Source organism: Xyrauchen texanus, chromosome 50, assembly GCF_025860055.1.
Source record: "Xyrauchen texanus isolate HMW12.3.18 chromosome 50, RBS_HiC_50CHRs, whole genome shotgun sequence".
NCBI classification, from domain to species: domain Eukaryota; kingdom Metazoa; phylum Chordata; class Actinopteri; order Cypriniformes; family Catostomidae; genus Xyrauchen; species Xyrauchen texanus.
The window spans coordinates 9,136,384-9,150,408 of NC_068325.1; the positions used below are offsets into that span (position 1 = coordinate 9,136,384).

General features: G+C 37.0%; 1 protein-coding gene across 1 annotated transcript in view; it reads right to left on the bottom strand.

Annotated features, from left to right (window-relative positions):
- Positions 1-287: 287 nt before the first annotated feature.
- Positions 288-14,025, bottom strand: part of LOC127640911 (adenylate cyclase type 9-like) — a 41,874-nt gene continuing 28,136 nt past the window's right edge. The window contains exons 5-10 of the mRNA XM_052123622.1: positions 13,128-13,230; positions 11,176-11,378; positions 10,461-10,620; positions 9,468-9,616; positions 9,186-9,212; positions 288-6,746 (exon numbers count right to left, since the gene is read on the bottom strand). Coding sequence (XP_051979582.1) covers positions 5,453-6,746; positions 9,186-9,212; positions 9,468-9,616; positions 10,461-10,620; positions 11,176-11,378; positions 13,128-13,230 — 1,936 coding nt within the window. The 3' untranslated portion in view covers positions 288-5,452. The remainder of the gene's footprint in view (positions 6,747-9,185; positions 9,213-9,467; positions 9,617-10,460; positions 10,621-11,175; positions 11,379-13,127; positions 13,231-14,025) is intronic.

Below are 14,025 nucleotides of genomic sequence, written 5' to 3' on the forward strand. Positions count from 1 at the left end.
TATTGTTATTTTCATTTATTGTTAATTTGTCTAGTTATTTATAAATAAAAAAAATCTAATTTGGGGAAAACAGTATTGTGGTGTCATTTTTGGGTGGACCTTCCATTTAGGAATTTGATTAGAGCCCCCATATGCTCAGAAATGGCCCTGGGCCTATGACTACATTTTGGATTCTTCTAGCTTGGCAAAGATATTTAGTTGTGTTTTTGCAGATATTCTCCAAAAATGTTATCTTGACCTTTCTTTTGGCCACCACAACCACCCTAGTCGTCAATCAATATGGCTTGTTTAATGACCAATTCTTACACTTTATTTTACATTGGGTTGCATTCTTGTTGACCCCAACACATGAAACAGACACAGATGCAACTTCTCATATCTTTCATTGTTTCTCTACTCTCAAAATCTGGCAGATGCACATGTAGAGTTGAAGTCAGAAGTTTACATCCACCTTTGCCAAATACATTTAAACTCAGTTTTTCACAATTCTTGATATTTAATCGTGGAAAACATTCCCTGTCTTAGGTCAGTAAGGATCACTACTTTATTTTAAGAATGTGAAATGTCAGGATAATAGTAGGGAGAATTATTTATTTCAGCTTTTATTTCTTTCATCACATTCCCAGTGGGTCAGAAGTTTACATACACTTTGTTAGTATTTAGTAGCATTGCCTTTAAATGGTTTAACTTGGGTCAAACATTTTGGGTAGCCTTTCACAAGCTTCTCACAATAAGTTGCTGGAATTTTGGCCCATTCCTCCAGACAGAACTGGTGTAACTGGTAGAGTCAGGTTTGTAGGGCTCCTTGCTCGCACATGCTTTTTATGTTCTGCCCACAAAGTTTCTATTGGATTGAGGTCAGGGCTTTGTGGTGGCCACTCCAATACCTTGACTTTGTTGTCCTTAAACCATGTTGCCACAACTTTGGAGGTATGCTTGGGGGTCGTTGTCCAATTGGAAGACCCATTTGCGACCAAGCTTTAACTTCCTGGCTGATGTCTTGAGATGTTACTTCAATATATCCACATTTCCTTCCTCATGATACCATATATTTTGTGAAGTACACCAGTCCCTCCTGCAGCAAAGCACCCCCACAACATAATGCTGCCACCCCGATGCTTCACGATTGGGATGGTGTTCTTCAGCTTGCAAGCCTCCCCCTCATTCCTCCAAACATAACGATGGTCATTATGGACAAACGGTTAAATTTTTTCCAGAGGACATTTCTCCAAAAGGTAAGATCTGCATCCCCATATGCACTTGCAAACTGTCTAGTTTTTCATCACAGTTTTGGAGAAGTGGCTTCTTCCTTGATGAGCAGCCTTTCAGATTATGCCAATATTGAACTCGTTTACTGTGGATATAGATACTTGTCTACCCATTTCCTCCAGCATCTTCACAAGGTCATTTGATGTTGTTCTAGGATTTACTTTTCACACCAAATTATGTTCATCTCTAGGAGACAGAATGCATCTCTTTCCTGAGCAGTATGATGGCTGCGTGGTCCCATGGTGTTTATACTTGCATACTATTGTTTGTACAGATGAACGTGGTACCTTCAGGCATTTGGAAATTGCTCCCAATGATGAACCAGATTTGTGGAGGTCCACGTTTTTCTTGGCTGATTTCTTTTGATTTTCCCATGATGTCAAGCAGAGATGGAGTTTGAAGGTAGGCCTTAAAATACATCCACAGGTATACCTCCAATTGACTCCAATTAGCCTATTAGAAGCTAATTGATTAATTGGCTAAAAGCTTGACATAATTTTCTGGAATTTTCCAAGCTGCTTAAAGGCACAGTTAAATTAGTGTATAGTAAACTTCTGACCCACTGGAATTGTGATATAGTCAATTAAATGTGAAACAATCTGTCTGTAAACAATTGTTTTATTATTTTACTCATGTCATGCACAAAGTAGTCCTGAACTACTTGCCAAAACTATAGTTTGCTAATATGAAATCTGTGGAGTGGTTAAAAAGTGTTTTAATGACTTCAACTAAGTGTATTTAAACTTCTGACTTCAACTGTATAATCAATTTTGTAAAATAAAAATCAAACGAACAATACATGATCTGTACATACAAAGTGAGTGCACTGTGCAAACGTATACAGATTACGCTTTTGTATGAATATAATGGCCAATAAATCAATACAATTGACTTCAGCCAATGAGCGATACAATAAATTGTGACTCTTGCGTACAAGAACAAATTATTGAAGAACATGTGCTGCTTGAAAAGAAATAACGTGCCCACATTCCACAGCTCTGTCTTGCAGCTTCTATTCACAATACAAATAAATTCTTTGGTATACACAAACATTTTCCCAAATGGCACAAAGAAACGTCCAAATATACACAGATAATCTAAGAATGAAGTACTGTATAAGGGCACATTTTTACACTCGTTCATTTTAGATTTGTACTCTTAATATTAATATGTTTGTTTTCATTTTCAAATCGTTACTTTTAAGAAACTGAATGGTGCAGAGAAAACTGTGACATGACATTGATGGGGGAAAATTAAAAAATACAAATTATTCAAACTGAAAGATACATTTTAGATCATTCAAAATATCTTAAAAAAATGAAATCACTTATATTACTTTCTAGAAGACTAAAATAGGTGTTTGTTACGTTACAGTTGAGTACTGAAGTTGAGGTGGTCAGTCTATACAGAAGTGAAGATCACCTCTCCCTGCTTTGAGTGGCTCCCTTTCATAAATATGCCCTTTTGATATTAGGCTCAGTGGCTGCACACCGATTCATGCACAGCCCCAATAAATACAAATGTATTTAATACAAAAAAAAACAAAAAACACATACATTATTATGCACAAGTAATTCAATACTGTCAGCACTGGTCTTCTTTAGCCAATGGAGTGATACAATAACTAATAGGTGAATGTGTTGGCTATAAAGCAGTGCACATTAAAACAATTAGCTAACAGCAAAAACAAATCCCTTTTCCATCCTGAAAAGTTAAATTTAAAGATACACAGTGTACATTTAAAAAATATCTGGAATTACAATTCACATCAAATAGGAAATAATATGATACAATAAAACAATTTTGCAGATATTAGGAAAGCTGTGGTATCAGGAGCTACCAGATATTGAAGACACCAAATTCAGCTACCTGGTATTGCAAATGATTGAAAAAGTCACCAAAAAGGCACTGTATTTTTTTGAGAACAATCTAGTGATTGCTCTGTAAACAAAAGACAATAATAATAATAAAAAAAACATATTGGAAAACATATTTTCATAAACCCTTAGAGCACAATTGCTTGTCTCGTGTTGTTTATCGGTGAGAAACTAAACTTGCCGCCTCCTATTACACTGCAAAAATATTCTGGAGTATTTTTGTCTCTTTTTAGTTTTTTAAAACATTAAAAAACATCCATAAAACAAGAAAAATATACATTTGAGAAGCAAGAAAATAAACTACTTGCCAACAGGGTAAACTTGTTTTGAAGATTGAATCAATTTTTTTTTTTTTTTACCCATTGGCAAATTGTATTTTATATGCATAAATGTTTTTTTAAGATTTTCCTGAAAATATCTTTCGTCACTTTCCTTCTCAAGAAAACGAACCTTGTTTTAAGGATGTTTTGGTATTTTAACAGGAAGAAAAGGCAAAAATACTAAGAATGTTTTTTTTTTTTTTGCACTGTATCATTGAAATGTGAGACACATTGCAATATATTCAACACATTATTTTCTAGTGTTCTGAATCATAATAGACCAAAAAAACATTTGTCTTTAAGTAAAAAAAAAAAAACACATACAGACAAACAAAATGGTTAAAACTCAATGAGCGGCAGTCAAATCCCAATACAGGCTTGGCATGCTCTGTAATACATTAAGCACATTGCATTACTGTCAAACTCCAAGAATTACAAATAAATTGTGTTTCAAAGCCAAAAGATACAAATTGTCTGAAAAAAGAAAATGGCAGAAGACAATACTTTACACCAAAATGGCAACTCTATTTGAAGTTGCACATCGACTATGCCAACACCAGAAGAACCATCTTTCTCAAGGTATTGTAGATAAGGTATCACAAGTGCATGGTGGTCAATAAAAACTATGGTGATACCACTTCAGCAGCTCCTGGCATGATCACAGTGAAAAATTATAACTGACAGCAAGCATGTTGCACTGGATAATATCAATGTGTTTTAAACTACATACTCCACAAGCAATAGCACTACAAAGTCTTATCAAACGAACACCCTATTATTAGACTGTCGTATCGAAGGCCTCACTGGTTGGAGAGTTTATATTTGGGAGAAAACACAGTGCTAGTCATACTGCTGTGTAAAGATCATAAATATTAAGTGAAATTCTTTAAATAAAAAAAAAAAAACATCTATTAGGCATTTTTGTGCTTTAAAACGGCAAGGAATAAGGGACTATTTTGTATCTATGTATAGAAATATTAAAACACTTTATCATTGGATTCTACATTTTCTCAGTTACATCACAGTTCCATGACTACTGTACACAATTAAATCAAGTACAAATGCTTTTAACCTCCAAACACAATGCACTTGCATGTCACATTAAACAGTCAATTTCCAAACGCATTTGAGATGGTACACTCATCAGGCCCTTGTGTTGTCTAATGAAGTGGAAGTGCTCAGCACGGTTTCTACTATCTGATTGTGTTTCAAACAGATAAGGCTAACTGTGCTTCACTCATTTCTATAAAAGTTTAGGGTACTGTTGTGCGTGAATCACTGCCTCCCACTGCTAAAACGCTACATTGTTTTCTGCCAGACATATTGAACGTTTATATGGGCATCATGGACAGAAGTGCCCATTCTCTCCATCTTTACCTCTATCACTACCTACAGTAGGTGACTAGGAGTAGAGCAATAAAATGAATACATTGTATATTCATTAAAATACCCACAATACATTAAGCTGTAATTGCTTTTCCTTATTGGCAACTGGCACTTCTTTGATTTCTTGTCTCAAAGACAGAAAAATACTGAAAGAAAAAACAATAAAAATGGTCAAAACGGTGCAATACATTAAATTGTTACATTAAGGAAAAAAGCATTTTTCACTGTCCATGGTGATAAGTTTTTAAAACCTCTTCGATTTTATCTCTTCGCTTGTTCAGTGTACATATCTATCCGAAAGGCGCTTCATAAACAAAACAAACAAAAAAAACAGCAAATCATAAGAGAACATCAGAAATCTTATCTACACTCATTTTTCCTCCTCCATTCTGTGCTACACTGCGATCAACACAGCAGATGTTTGAAACACTTTTTCCTTAATTTTTAAGGTCGTTATCAACACAGATGCTCATTATAGGCTAAAGTTGCAGGAACTCCAACAGTTGTGGTCAAAAAAGCCCCTTGAAGGAAGTAGAGCCTCAATAATGAAAGCTCTTGAAAAGGGAACACTGGTCAGCTGAAGTTAGAAGGAATTCCTAATCACTCCACTGCCCTGAGCTTTGTATGCTCATCAGCTTCTTCCTCTTCTTGTAAAGGTGCCTCTGGTCTGGCTAATGGTGCGTACAGTTGTGCAATTGATGGAGCTTGTGTACCACTAAGCAATGGTGCTTGATAAGGATTCTCATAATCCTTTTCTTTGAGCTCAGGGACAAGGAAAGCTTCATTAGTGTCTTGGTGCAACTCCTCGTTAATCTGAAATGTGCCTAATACCTGCCCTTGAGGCACACCATGGCCACTGATAGAGGCAACATTGGGAGAGGTGGATAGAGGGTTTAGTGTTGCAGAGGATTCTGTTGTTGTTGTATTGGCGAGTGTGTTGGTATCCAACTGCCCAACAGTGCAATCCGTCTGGGCTTGAAGTTCCAGGATCTGTGTGGACCCAAGTTCACTCTCGCCCAGTTTAGGGTACAAGTAAGTCCTCATCTGCCCTTTACCTTTCACATTCACAGTGCCGCGGTAATCAAAGTCGTAGTTCATTCTGCTGAGTACGCAGTGGCTTTCTTCGCTAACCTGAATGCGGCACTCTACTCCCGTGCTGTCCATGCGGCTAGCAATGTTGACCGTGTCACCCCAGATGTCATAAAGTAGCTTTGTAGTTCCGATGACACCGGCAGTCAGGGGACCATGGTTAAAGCCTATTCGTAGCTTGAACTTGAAGCCCAACATGTTCTTGTTAAAATCATCCACCACATGCATCATCTCAAGGGCAAAGTCAAAGAGGGCACGCAGGTGGGCATGCGGATGCAGTTGCTCCTGGCACTGCTGCCCATTTAATCCTGATGCCGCCATGTAGGTGGCACCAATGGTCTTAATTTTCTCTACGTTGGAGAATGCAGGCTTGCGCAACAGTTCGTCGAAGTCTCCGATGAGTTCGTTAAGTACTCTGTAGCACTCTTTGCCGCCCTCATAGCTCTCCTCATAGAACTCGCTGAAGTTCACAATACTTGCAAAGATGACCCCAACGATGTCATGATTTTTAGAGTAACTCTGGTTCACCTTCAGCTGCTCAGCAACATGAATGGGGATGATGTTCCGTAGCAACCAATCCGCCTGATCTCGCATGGTCTGGATCTTGATGCGATGCTTGTCGGCTTCCACATTTCCATGGTAATGCAGACGGTAGCTGACCTCAAATTCTCGGTTGAGGAACCAAACCAGCAGCATTAGAAGGAAGAAAGAAAGCACAGTCTCTGGGATGAGCAGGTCAAGGGCTGTAGGTGCCAAGTCCAACCCACCTGCCTGAATTACTTCAGTGCTTATATTACTAATGTTCCTGGAGTCAGAGGAAAGATAATGAAAGTTTGTCAGATTTCATTGAGCAGTGTTTCAAGTTATAAAGATTAACATTAAAAATGACAAAGGCTGTGTAAAGAGACCTCACGATTTTCCCTAATAACACACATACGTAGCCCAGACATCTATTGAATGTGTGTGTTTTCCATTGGAAGATGTATTTAGTGGTGTTTGCAAAGGCAAGCATCACTACTTCTATTGTTCATCCAAAAGGCTCCGATACATTTACCTTTGCAAGATGAAATTCCACAGGCCAAGAAGGCATGGTCGGATGTAAACCGAATGTGAAACCCACTAAAACTACTTTTCAAACAGCCTCTTTTTATGCTAAACTTTACACTCTGTGAGAGTGAAGTTATAAAGAAACTCACCAACAAAATGATTTCCCTGTCCATTGTGAATATTCAGTGTTGCTATCTACGAAGCACAGCCTACACTGAAGTCACTTCGAAACCAAGCAACTTCCTATTGGCCAATGTCACAAATTACACGTCAAAGTTCACAAAAATGTAACCTCATGTGAAATTTGCATAGGGACATTTCTTCGCCACAGCAGGTACATCAGGCAAAACTTCCCCCATGGAATTTCTTCATGCAAAAGGTAAATGTCAATGTGCTTTAATGTTAGGAATTTGACCATTCACACCGTTTGTGCTATGAACATGAATGACACCTGTGGCTTGTTAAGGAGAGCAATCAATCGAAGCAATCAGAGTTACCATTTTCATATGCTCATCAGCCATATGTATTTAAACATTCCTTGTCGGATGTTAAAAATGCATTCAGCTGACGTTTTCACAACGCTTATTATTTAAAATTACACTATGTAACTTGGCCCTCTAGCGGTTAAAAAATATAACTTAATGCATCTTGCGGAAGAACATTGTTTAGGTTGTGCTTCGACTCTGCTCCTCTGCGTGGATGAATGTGGTTCGAGGCACCGATGTACACATGGATAAAGGACATCTTATCAGAGGGAATGGGGAAATAAAGAACAAAACAAAGAAAAAGACAGATATCCGAAAACATGTCATCTGAGCAGGAAAGTGCAATATCTTATGCTGTTGTTTTGACTTATTGGAAACTGGTGTTTTGAAATAAATTATGTTAAAAAGGTTAGGCAACGTTCGTTAACATTTGACATAATGATTGCTAGTCTCAGGTCAAACGTTATAACGTTTTTATAACTGCAGGATATTCTGGCTAAATAGACCAAGGTATTAACCAATTTATAGATTTTCATTGTTACCAACCAGAGGTCAACAACATTTCAAGACTCACATGTCCTTGCCAAGCCTACAACTAAATTAATTATTTATTTAAATGATTGCCATTATAAAGAAAAATACAGACGTGTGCTAGCAAGTGAAAAGTTCTGCACCAGTTACAGTATAATTATTGTATTTCACTACACACACAGACGTGTGTACATAACTATACATAAACTAGATCAATAAAATATCTTACCTGTTGAGTAAGAAAAAAGACCCATCTCTGGTTCGCTTTTAAATCCCTTCAGTTGTCACCAATGTTGATTCAGATTTTTTTTTACAAACTGTCGCTTTCCCTTTTTGCTTGTAGACTCTGCTCTGTTTGGGGTTTCTTTGTTTTTAAAATAAGTGATTCCCCGGAGGTTTGCCATTTTGAATGATCCATTGTCAATTTTTCTCATTTGTTGTGACAACAAACCTTTAGCTTCAGCTACTCCCACACCATATGCGCGCTACAGTAGCCAGAGCTTATTTTCTCTGTGTACGGATATTACGTGAACACGCACGGACAATTGACGTTTGTATGCAATTTCTTGCGAAATCCATCTTGACAGCTCTAAAATATAAATCATTATTATAGGTTTATCAAAGTGGATTTGGGTAAAGACATGGTTTGGAAGATGGATTTTTGTTGCACTCTCTCAATAACATTTTGTTATTTTTTAACAAAAAAGTTACATAGTGTAGCTTTAAAATATATGTGAATCTGCTCTTTTTAAATGTTTTATATTATGTTTATAGTATAGTATACACAATAATTACATGATGCTTTTCAGATGATACGTTCCGTAACGAACACCTTGCCAATGGTAGGTGTGCTTACTGGGTTAAGAAACACTAAAATGCAATATGAAAAAAAAAAAAGTGAATAATTTAAAAAATCTTTAAGCAATAAAGCTGATACTGGACACTAAATCCCTAATACAAATGATGATTGTCTGTTTTGATCTGTAGTCAAAAACCTTGTTCAAAACAGCACATAAAGTGTGTTTGGGTCTTGATACAGCCTTGAAGCAAATCCCTTCACATGTACACACACACACACACACACACACAAACAAAATTTTCAATCACCCTCCAAATATCAGCTCTACATCAGAGTCAGTATTAGGGATATTTTCCTTGACAGCAGTTAAAGAAACACTCACCCAAAAGCTGGAGAGCTGTCAGTGGTGCTGAAAAACAAACAGTTATTATAAACCATAGTTCTATACAGTAATTGTACCATTCTGACAGCCAACTCAGTGCTTACATAAGCTGCCCTGAGTTGCAAACCACAGACCCTTAAAGTTTTGAAAGATATATTTTACCCCAAAATTGCATTTTTTATATCATTTGTGTAAACCCAAGAAGTTCATAATCAACCAGATTGTCCTAGTCTATGATTAACTATTTAAACAGGTTTGCATTCAAAAGCTGGGATGCCGGACCTTGGCCTGGAGGTGGTGCTGTAGAGCTGGGCGAGCAAAGACAACCCAACTACAGTGGCCAGAACAGAGCGCATCCAGAAACTCAGCTGGCAAAAGTTACAGTACTGGATAATGGCAATAATGAGGGCACAGCACAGGAACATAGTTGCCTGAAAGAGCAGAAGAGGAAAGAATGTCCTTATTTAAACTATGAATCAATGACAGATATTTATATTTACAAACTAGAGTTGTCAATAGAATAATTAGAAATTGCAATGATCCTCAATTTATTTTAAGTTAATGTGATTAATTTACAATTTTTAATTTGCAAAAATCAGACTCTAAATATAACTTTTTCATAATGGGGTAAAATTCAGTTCCAATTCATACATGTTATGATGAAAATCCAATTCTATTTAAATACTGCTAATATATATATATATTAGTTTAAATGGCTTTCAATTATTTACTGTAAACGCAAAACTTACATTTAACAAAAGTAACTATTGAGAAGACTTTTATCCATCATCTACTGAAAAACAAGATTGTTGTGTTTTGAACACATTATTCCAACCAATATTTAGAAATCGAACAGAAAAGAAAGCCGGTGTCACACTAGCAAGAGTGTCTGCTGACTGTTTAGCGGAGATCTTACGCTCTTCAACTGGAGGTACGTCACACTTGCCGATACAAATTGGTGGAGGGGTGACAGACATAACAACTACATGTCACATGGAGCTCACCGAAATAACAGGAATACCACGTGAACATAAACAATTGTAATAGACTGATTAAGGATGTGATTCATAGAGTAGCTTTACCTTGTGAATATGTGTGATTGTGTATTTATCCCCTCCGGGATTGCCGTAGAATGCTTCATGTGCAGACTGTAGTGCCTCAACTTTCTTAAATTTCATCAATGTCTCTTAATTATCTAATATAACCATACACAGACATAATATACCGAAGGAGGGGTGGTTGAGAAGCTTACCCATCTCTTTCTTTCTCGCTCACCTGGATAGGCAGCTGAAGACTGTAAACCAGGTGGGAGAAGACGGACACAGCAGGAAGGGACACAAGCACAGCCCCGATCACATGACGTGAAAGCCAGCCAGACCCCAGCTTCAGCAGAGAGCGAGAACAGTTCTGTACATCGTCCAGGCAAAAGGTCATACTGCAAGGATGGAAAGGTATAAGAGATGAAAAATTATGGGGTGATAAGTTTGCTAAAGACAACCAAAGGAACAGCCAATGGCAAAAACTGGAAGTCCACTTATAGAAAAGGATTCTTGCATCAAAATCAGAAAAAACTGAAAATTTTTCACCCTCTAATAATGAATCATTCACCTGGCAAGTGGCTGAAAACTGAACAGGCAGTCATATGCAAGCACTATAATGTAACACCCAAATCATCATGGTGGAATACCCTTATTCATAACTCTAAATGACTGACCTCTTCGTCAATGTTTTTTATATTTTATTTATGATAACATTTCAGCCATTCACAATAGCTGAAGTTTTAATACCAACGTAGCCTAACTCTGTCTAGTCTAATAATATCTTTAATTGCAAAGAAATATTTTTTAACTGAGTATATTCTCTTTTTGAAGGAAAAAAATATATATTTTGCTTTGTAAATGTCAGAGTATTTCTTTACAGTACATCAAACTCTTTATGTCTACCTTTAAAAAACGCAGATACTCCTCCATCATTACGATGTTCAACTTACTGGATAGACAGCGTGAGAGATTCTAATAGAGCGGCCGTGATCACCAGACCAAGTGTGGCTGCCCGGGGTGTCTCTGTGGTAACAAGGGGATACAGGAAGCAGGCGATGGTCAGTGCGAGGAAAACAGCACAAGACAGCAGAACATCAAGCAGAGAGCTGAACACTGGACTCGCAAATGTCTGCACCGGCACATGGTTTACCACCTGGAGGGAAAATGGAGAGCAGATGTGAGAGCAGAAGTCTCAGGATTTTTGACCATGTTGCAGTACACAGAATAAGCAGAAGAGATCTACTCGTGATTGTTTTCAAATGTACATTACTATTATCTAGATTTTTGTATGAAAGTATGTTTGATCGAAATAGAGCTGAATCCGACAAAACATATATTTGGGGACAAATTGGGGATGTTCTCATTGGTAAAAATATATATATATTTAATTTTTTATTTAAAACATTCTAATAGATTTCTGTTAGGGTGTGGGTTAGGGTTTGTCTAAAGTATCGGTAATTATAATTAGCTGCATTTAAAAAAACAACAGAAGTCTATGGTACAGTGGCAAGAAAAAGTATGTGAACCTGCACATTAATTCTGGTTTCTACATCTGCATTAATTGGTAATAAAATGTGATCTCATCTCAAGTGATCACAATGTGCTTAAATTAACAACACACAAACAATTATAATCTTTCATGCTTTTATCAAACACATCCCATTAAACATTCACAATACTGTGGAATAAGTAAACAAAACCCTGGATTTAATAACTGGTCAATCCACATATGGCAGCAATATCCTCAACCAAGCATTTCCAGTAGCTGCGGATTAGACCTGCACAATGTTCAAAAGGAATTTTGGACCATTCTTACTTACAGAACTGATTCTGCTTAGCCATATTCTTAGGATGTCTGTGGTTGATGAGTGATTGGTTCCATGAAGCTGCTCATCAACTTTCTCTGTCAACTCAGGCTTTGATCCTGAGTTTAAGATTTCTTCACGCGCTCATGCACATGAATGAGTGATGTTTGCAGTGAACAGCCAATCAAGCGAAACATGGAGAGAAATAGCGCAATTCAGTTTCTCTTCTAGCAAGAGTCGCGGGATTTACCTCTCCGCTGAAGGCCAATCATTGTGAAAATATGAACCTTTTAAATATATTTAATCAGCACAGCAGGAAATCATTATAAAATATGAAAAATTTAAATGAATTTAAACTGCACAAGAGATCAAGATTACATCATGAAGAATTAAAACATGATTTACACAGCACCAGGGATCACTGTACAAATATATAGAAATGAAGGACATTTACACAACAAGAAGAAACACTGCGGCTGCTGCAAGAGCTCCTTATAACCCATTCCAAATAAATAAAAAAAGTATCTCTAACCCACACCTCCGATCTTGTTTCATTAATTAAATGCCAGGTTTGCCAACTCCTGACTCTAATTAGCTTTTGTCACTAGCCTAGGGGTTCACATAATTTTTCCAACCTACACTGTGAATGTTTGAATGATATATTCAGTATGTACAAGAACAATACAATAATCTGTGTTATTAGTTAAAACAGATTGTGTTTGTTCATTATTGTAACTTAGATGAAGGTCTAACCAAATTTTAAGACAAATTTATACATGAATGCAGGTAATTCCAAAAGGTTCACATTCTTTTTTTCTTGCCACTGTATGTCTACATTGAGATCCAAATCTGACTACATCTACCTTTGGGGACAATCAGGGACATCCTCATTTGCTAAAATGACTCATAAATACAATTTGTTTTTAAAATACAAAGATTGGCAGTTTGTCTGTCACTTCATTTTATTTCCTGCAGGCAGGCTCCAGTTCTTACCCTAACACTAACCCAACCCTAACCCCTGTAGTTGCCATAATTAGCTTTATATAAAGCAACAGAAGTGTGTAGTATATCTACATTAAACGTGTGTGTGTGTGTACCTCCTCCTGATAGCTTGTGCGGTAAGCTGACTCCAGAGGTTTTTCCAGGAAGTTCAGACTCAGCTTGTTAATGGGTGGCTTGAAGAAATAATCTTTCATCAGACTAACACAATGACCGTGAAAAAGAAAAAAAGGAAAGAATACAAATATTAAATAATATTTCTGTAAAAAATATGAGTGGTGATTGCTTGTGCAAAACACATCGTCAACGCTAGGGGGTTTTCTGGGTGTCAATCTTCTGGCGCTGCTATACCGTTGCTATTGTGTTCCGAGTGGTTATTAGCATGTTGCTATGGGGTTGATAACTGGCCCAAGTACAAAAAAAAAAACGTTTTGATATTCTAGTCACTATACAGGTGAAACTCGAAAAATTAGAATATCGTGCAAAAGTTCATTAATTTCAGTAATTCAACTTAAAAGGTGAAACTAATATATTATATAGACTCATTACAAGCAAAGTAAGATATTTCAAGCCTTTATTTGATATAATTTTGATGATTATGGCTTACAGCTTATGAAAACCCCAAATTCAGAATCTCAGAAAATTAGAATATTACATGAAATCAATAAAAAAAAGGATTTTAAATACAGAAATGTCGGCCCTCTGAAAAGTATAATCATGCATATGTACTCAGTACTTGGTTTGGGCCCCTTTTGCATTAATTACTGCCTCAATGCGGCGTGGCATGGATGCTATCAACCTGTGGCAGTGCTGAGGTGTTATGGAAGACCAAGATGCTTCAATAGCGGCCTTCAGCTCTTCTGCATTGTTTGGTCTCATGTCTCTCATCTTTCTCTTGGCAATGCCCCATAGATTCTCTATGGGGTTCAGGTCAAGCGAGTTTGCTGGCCAATCAAGCACAGTAATACCATGGTCATTGAACCAGGTTTTGGTACT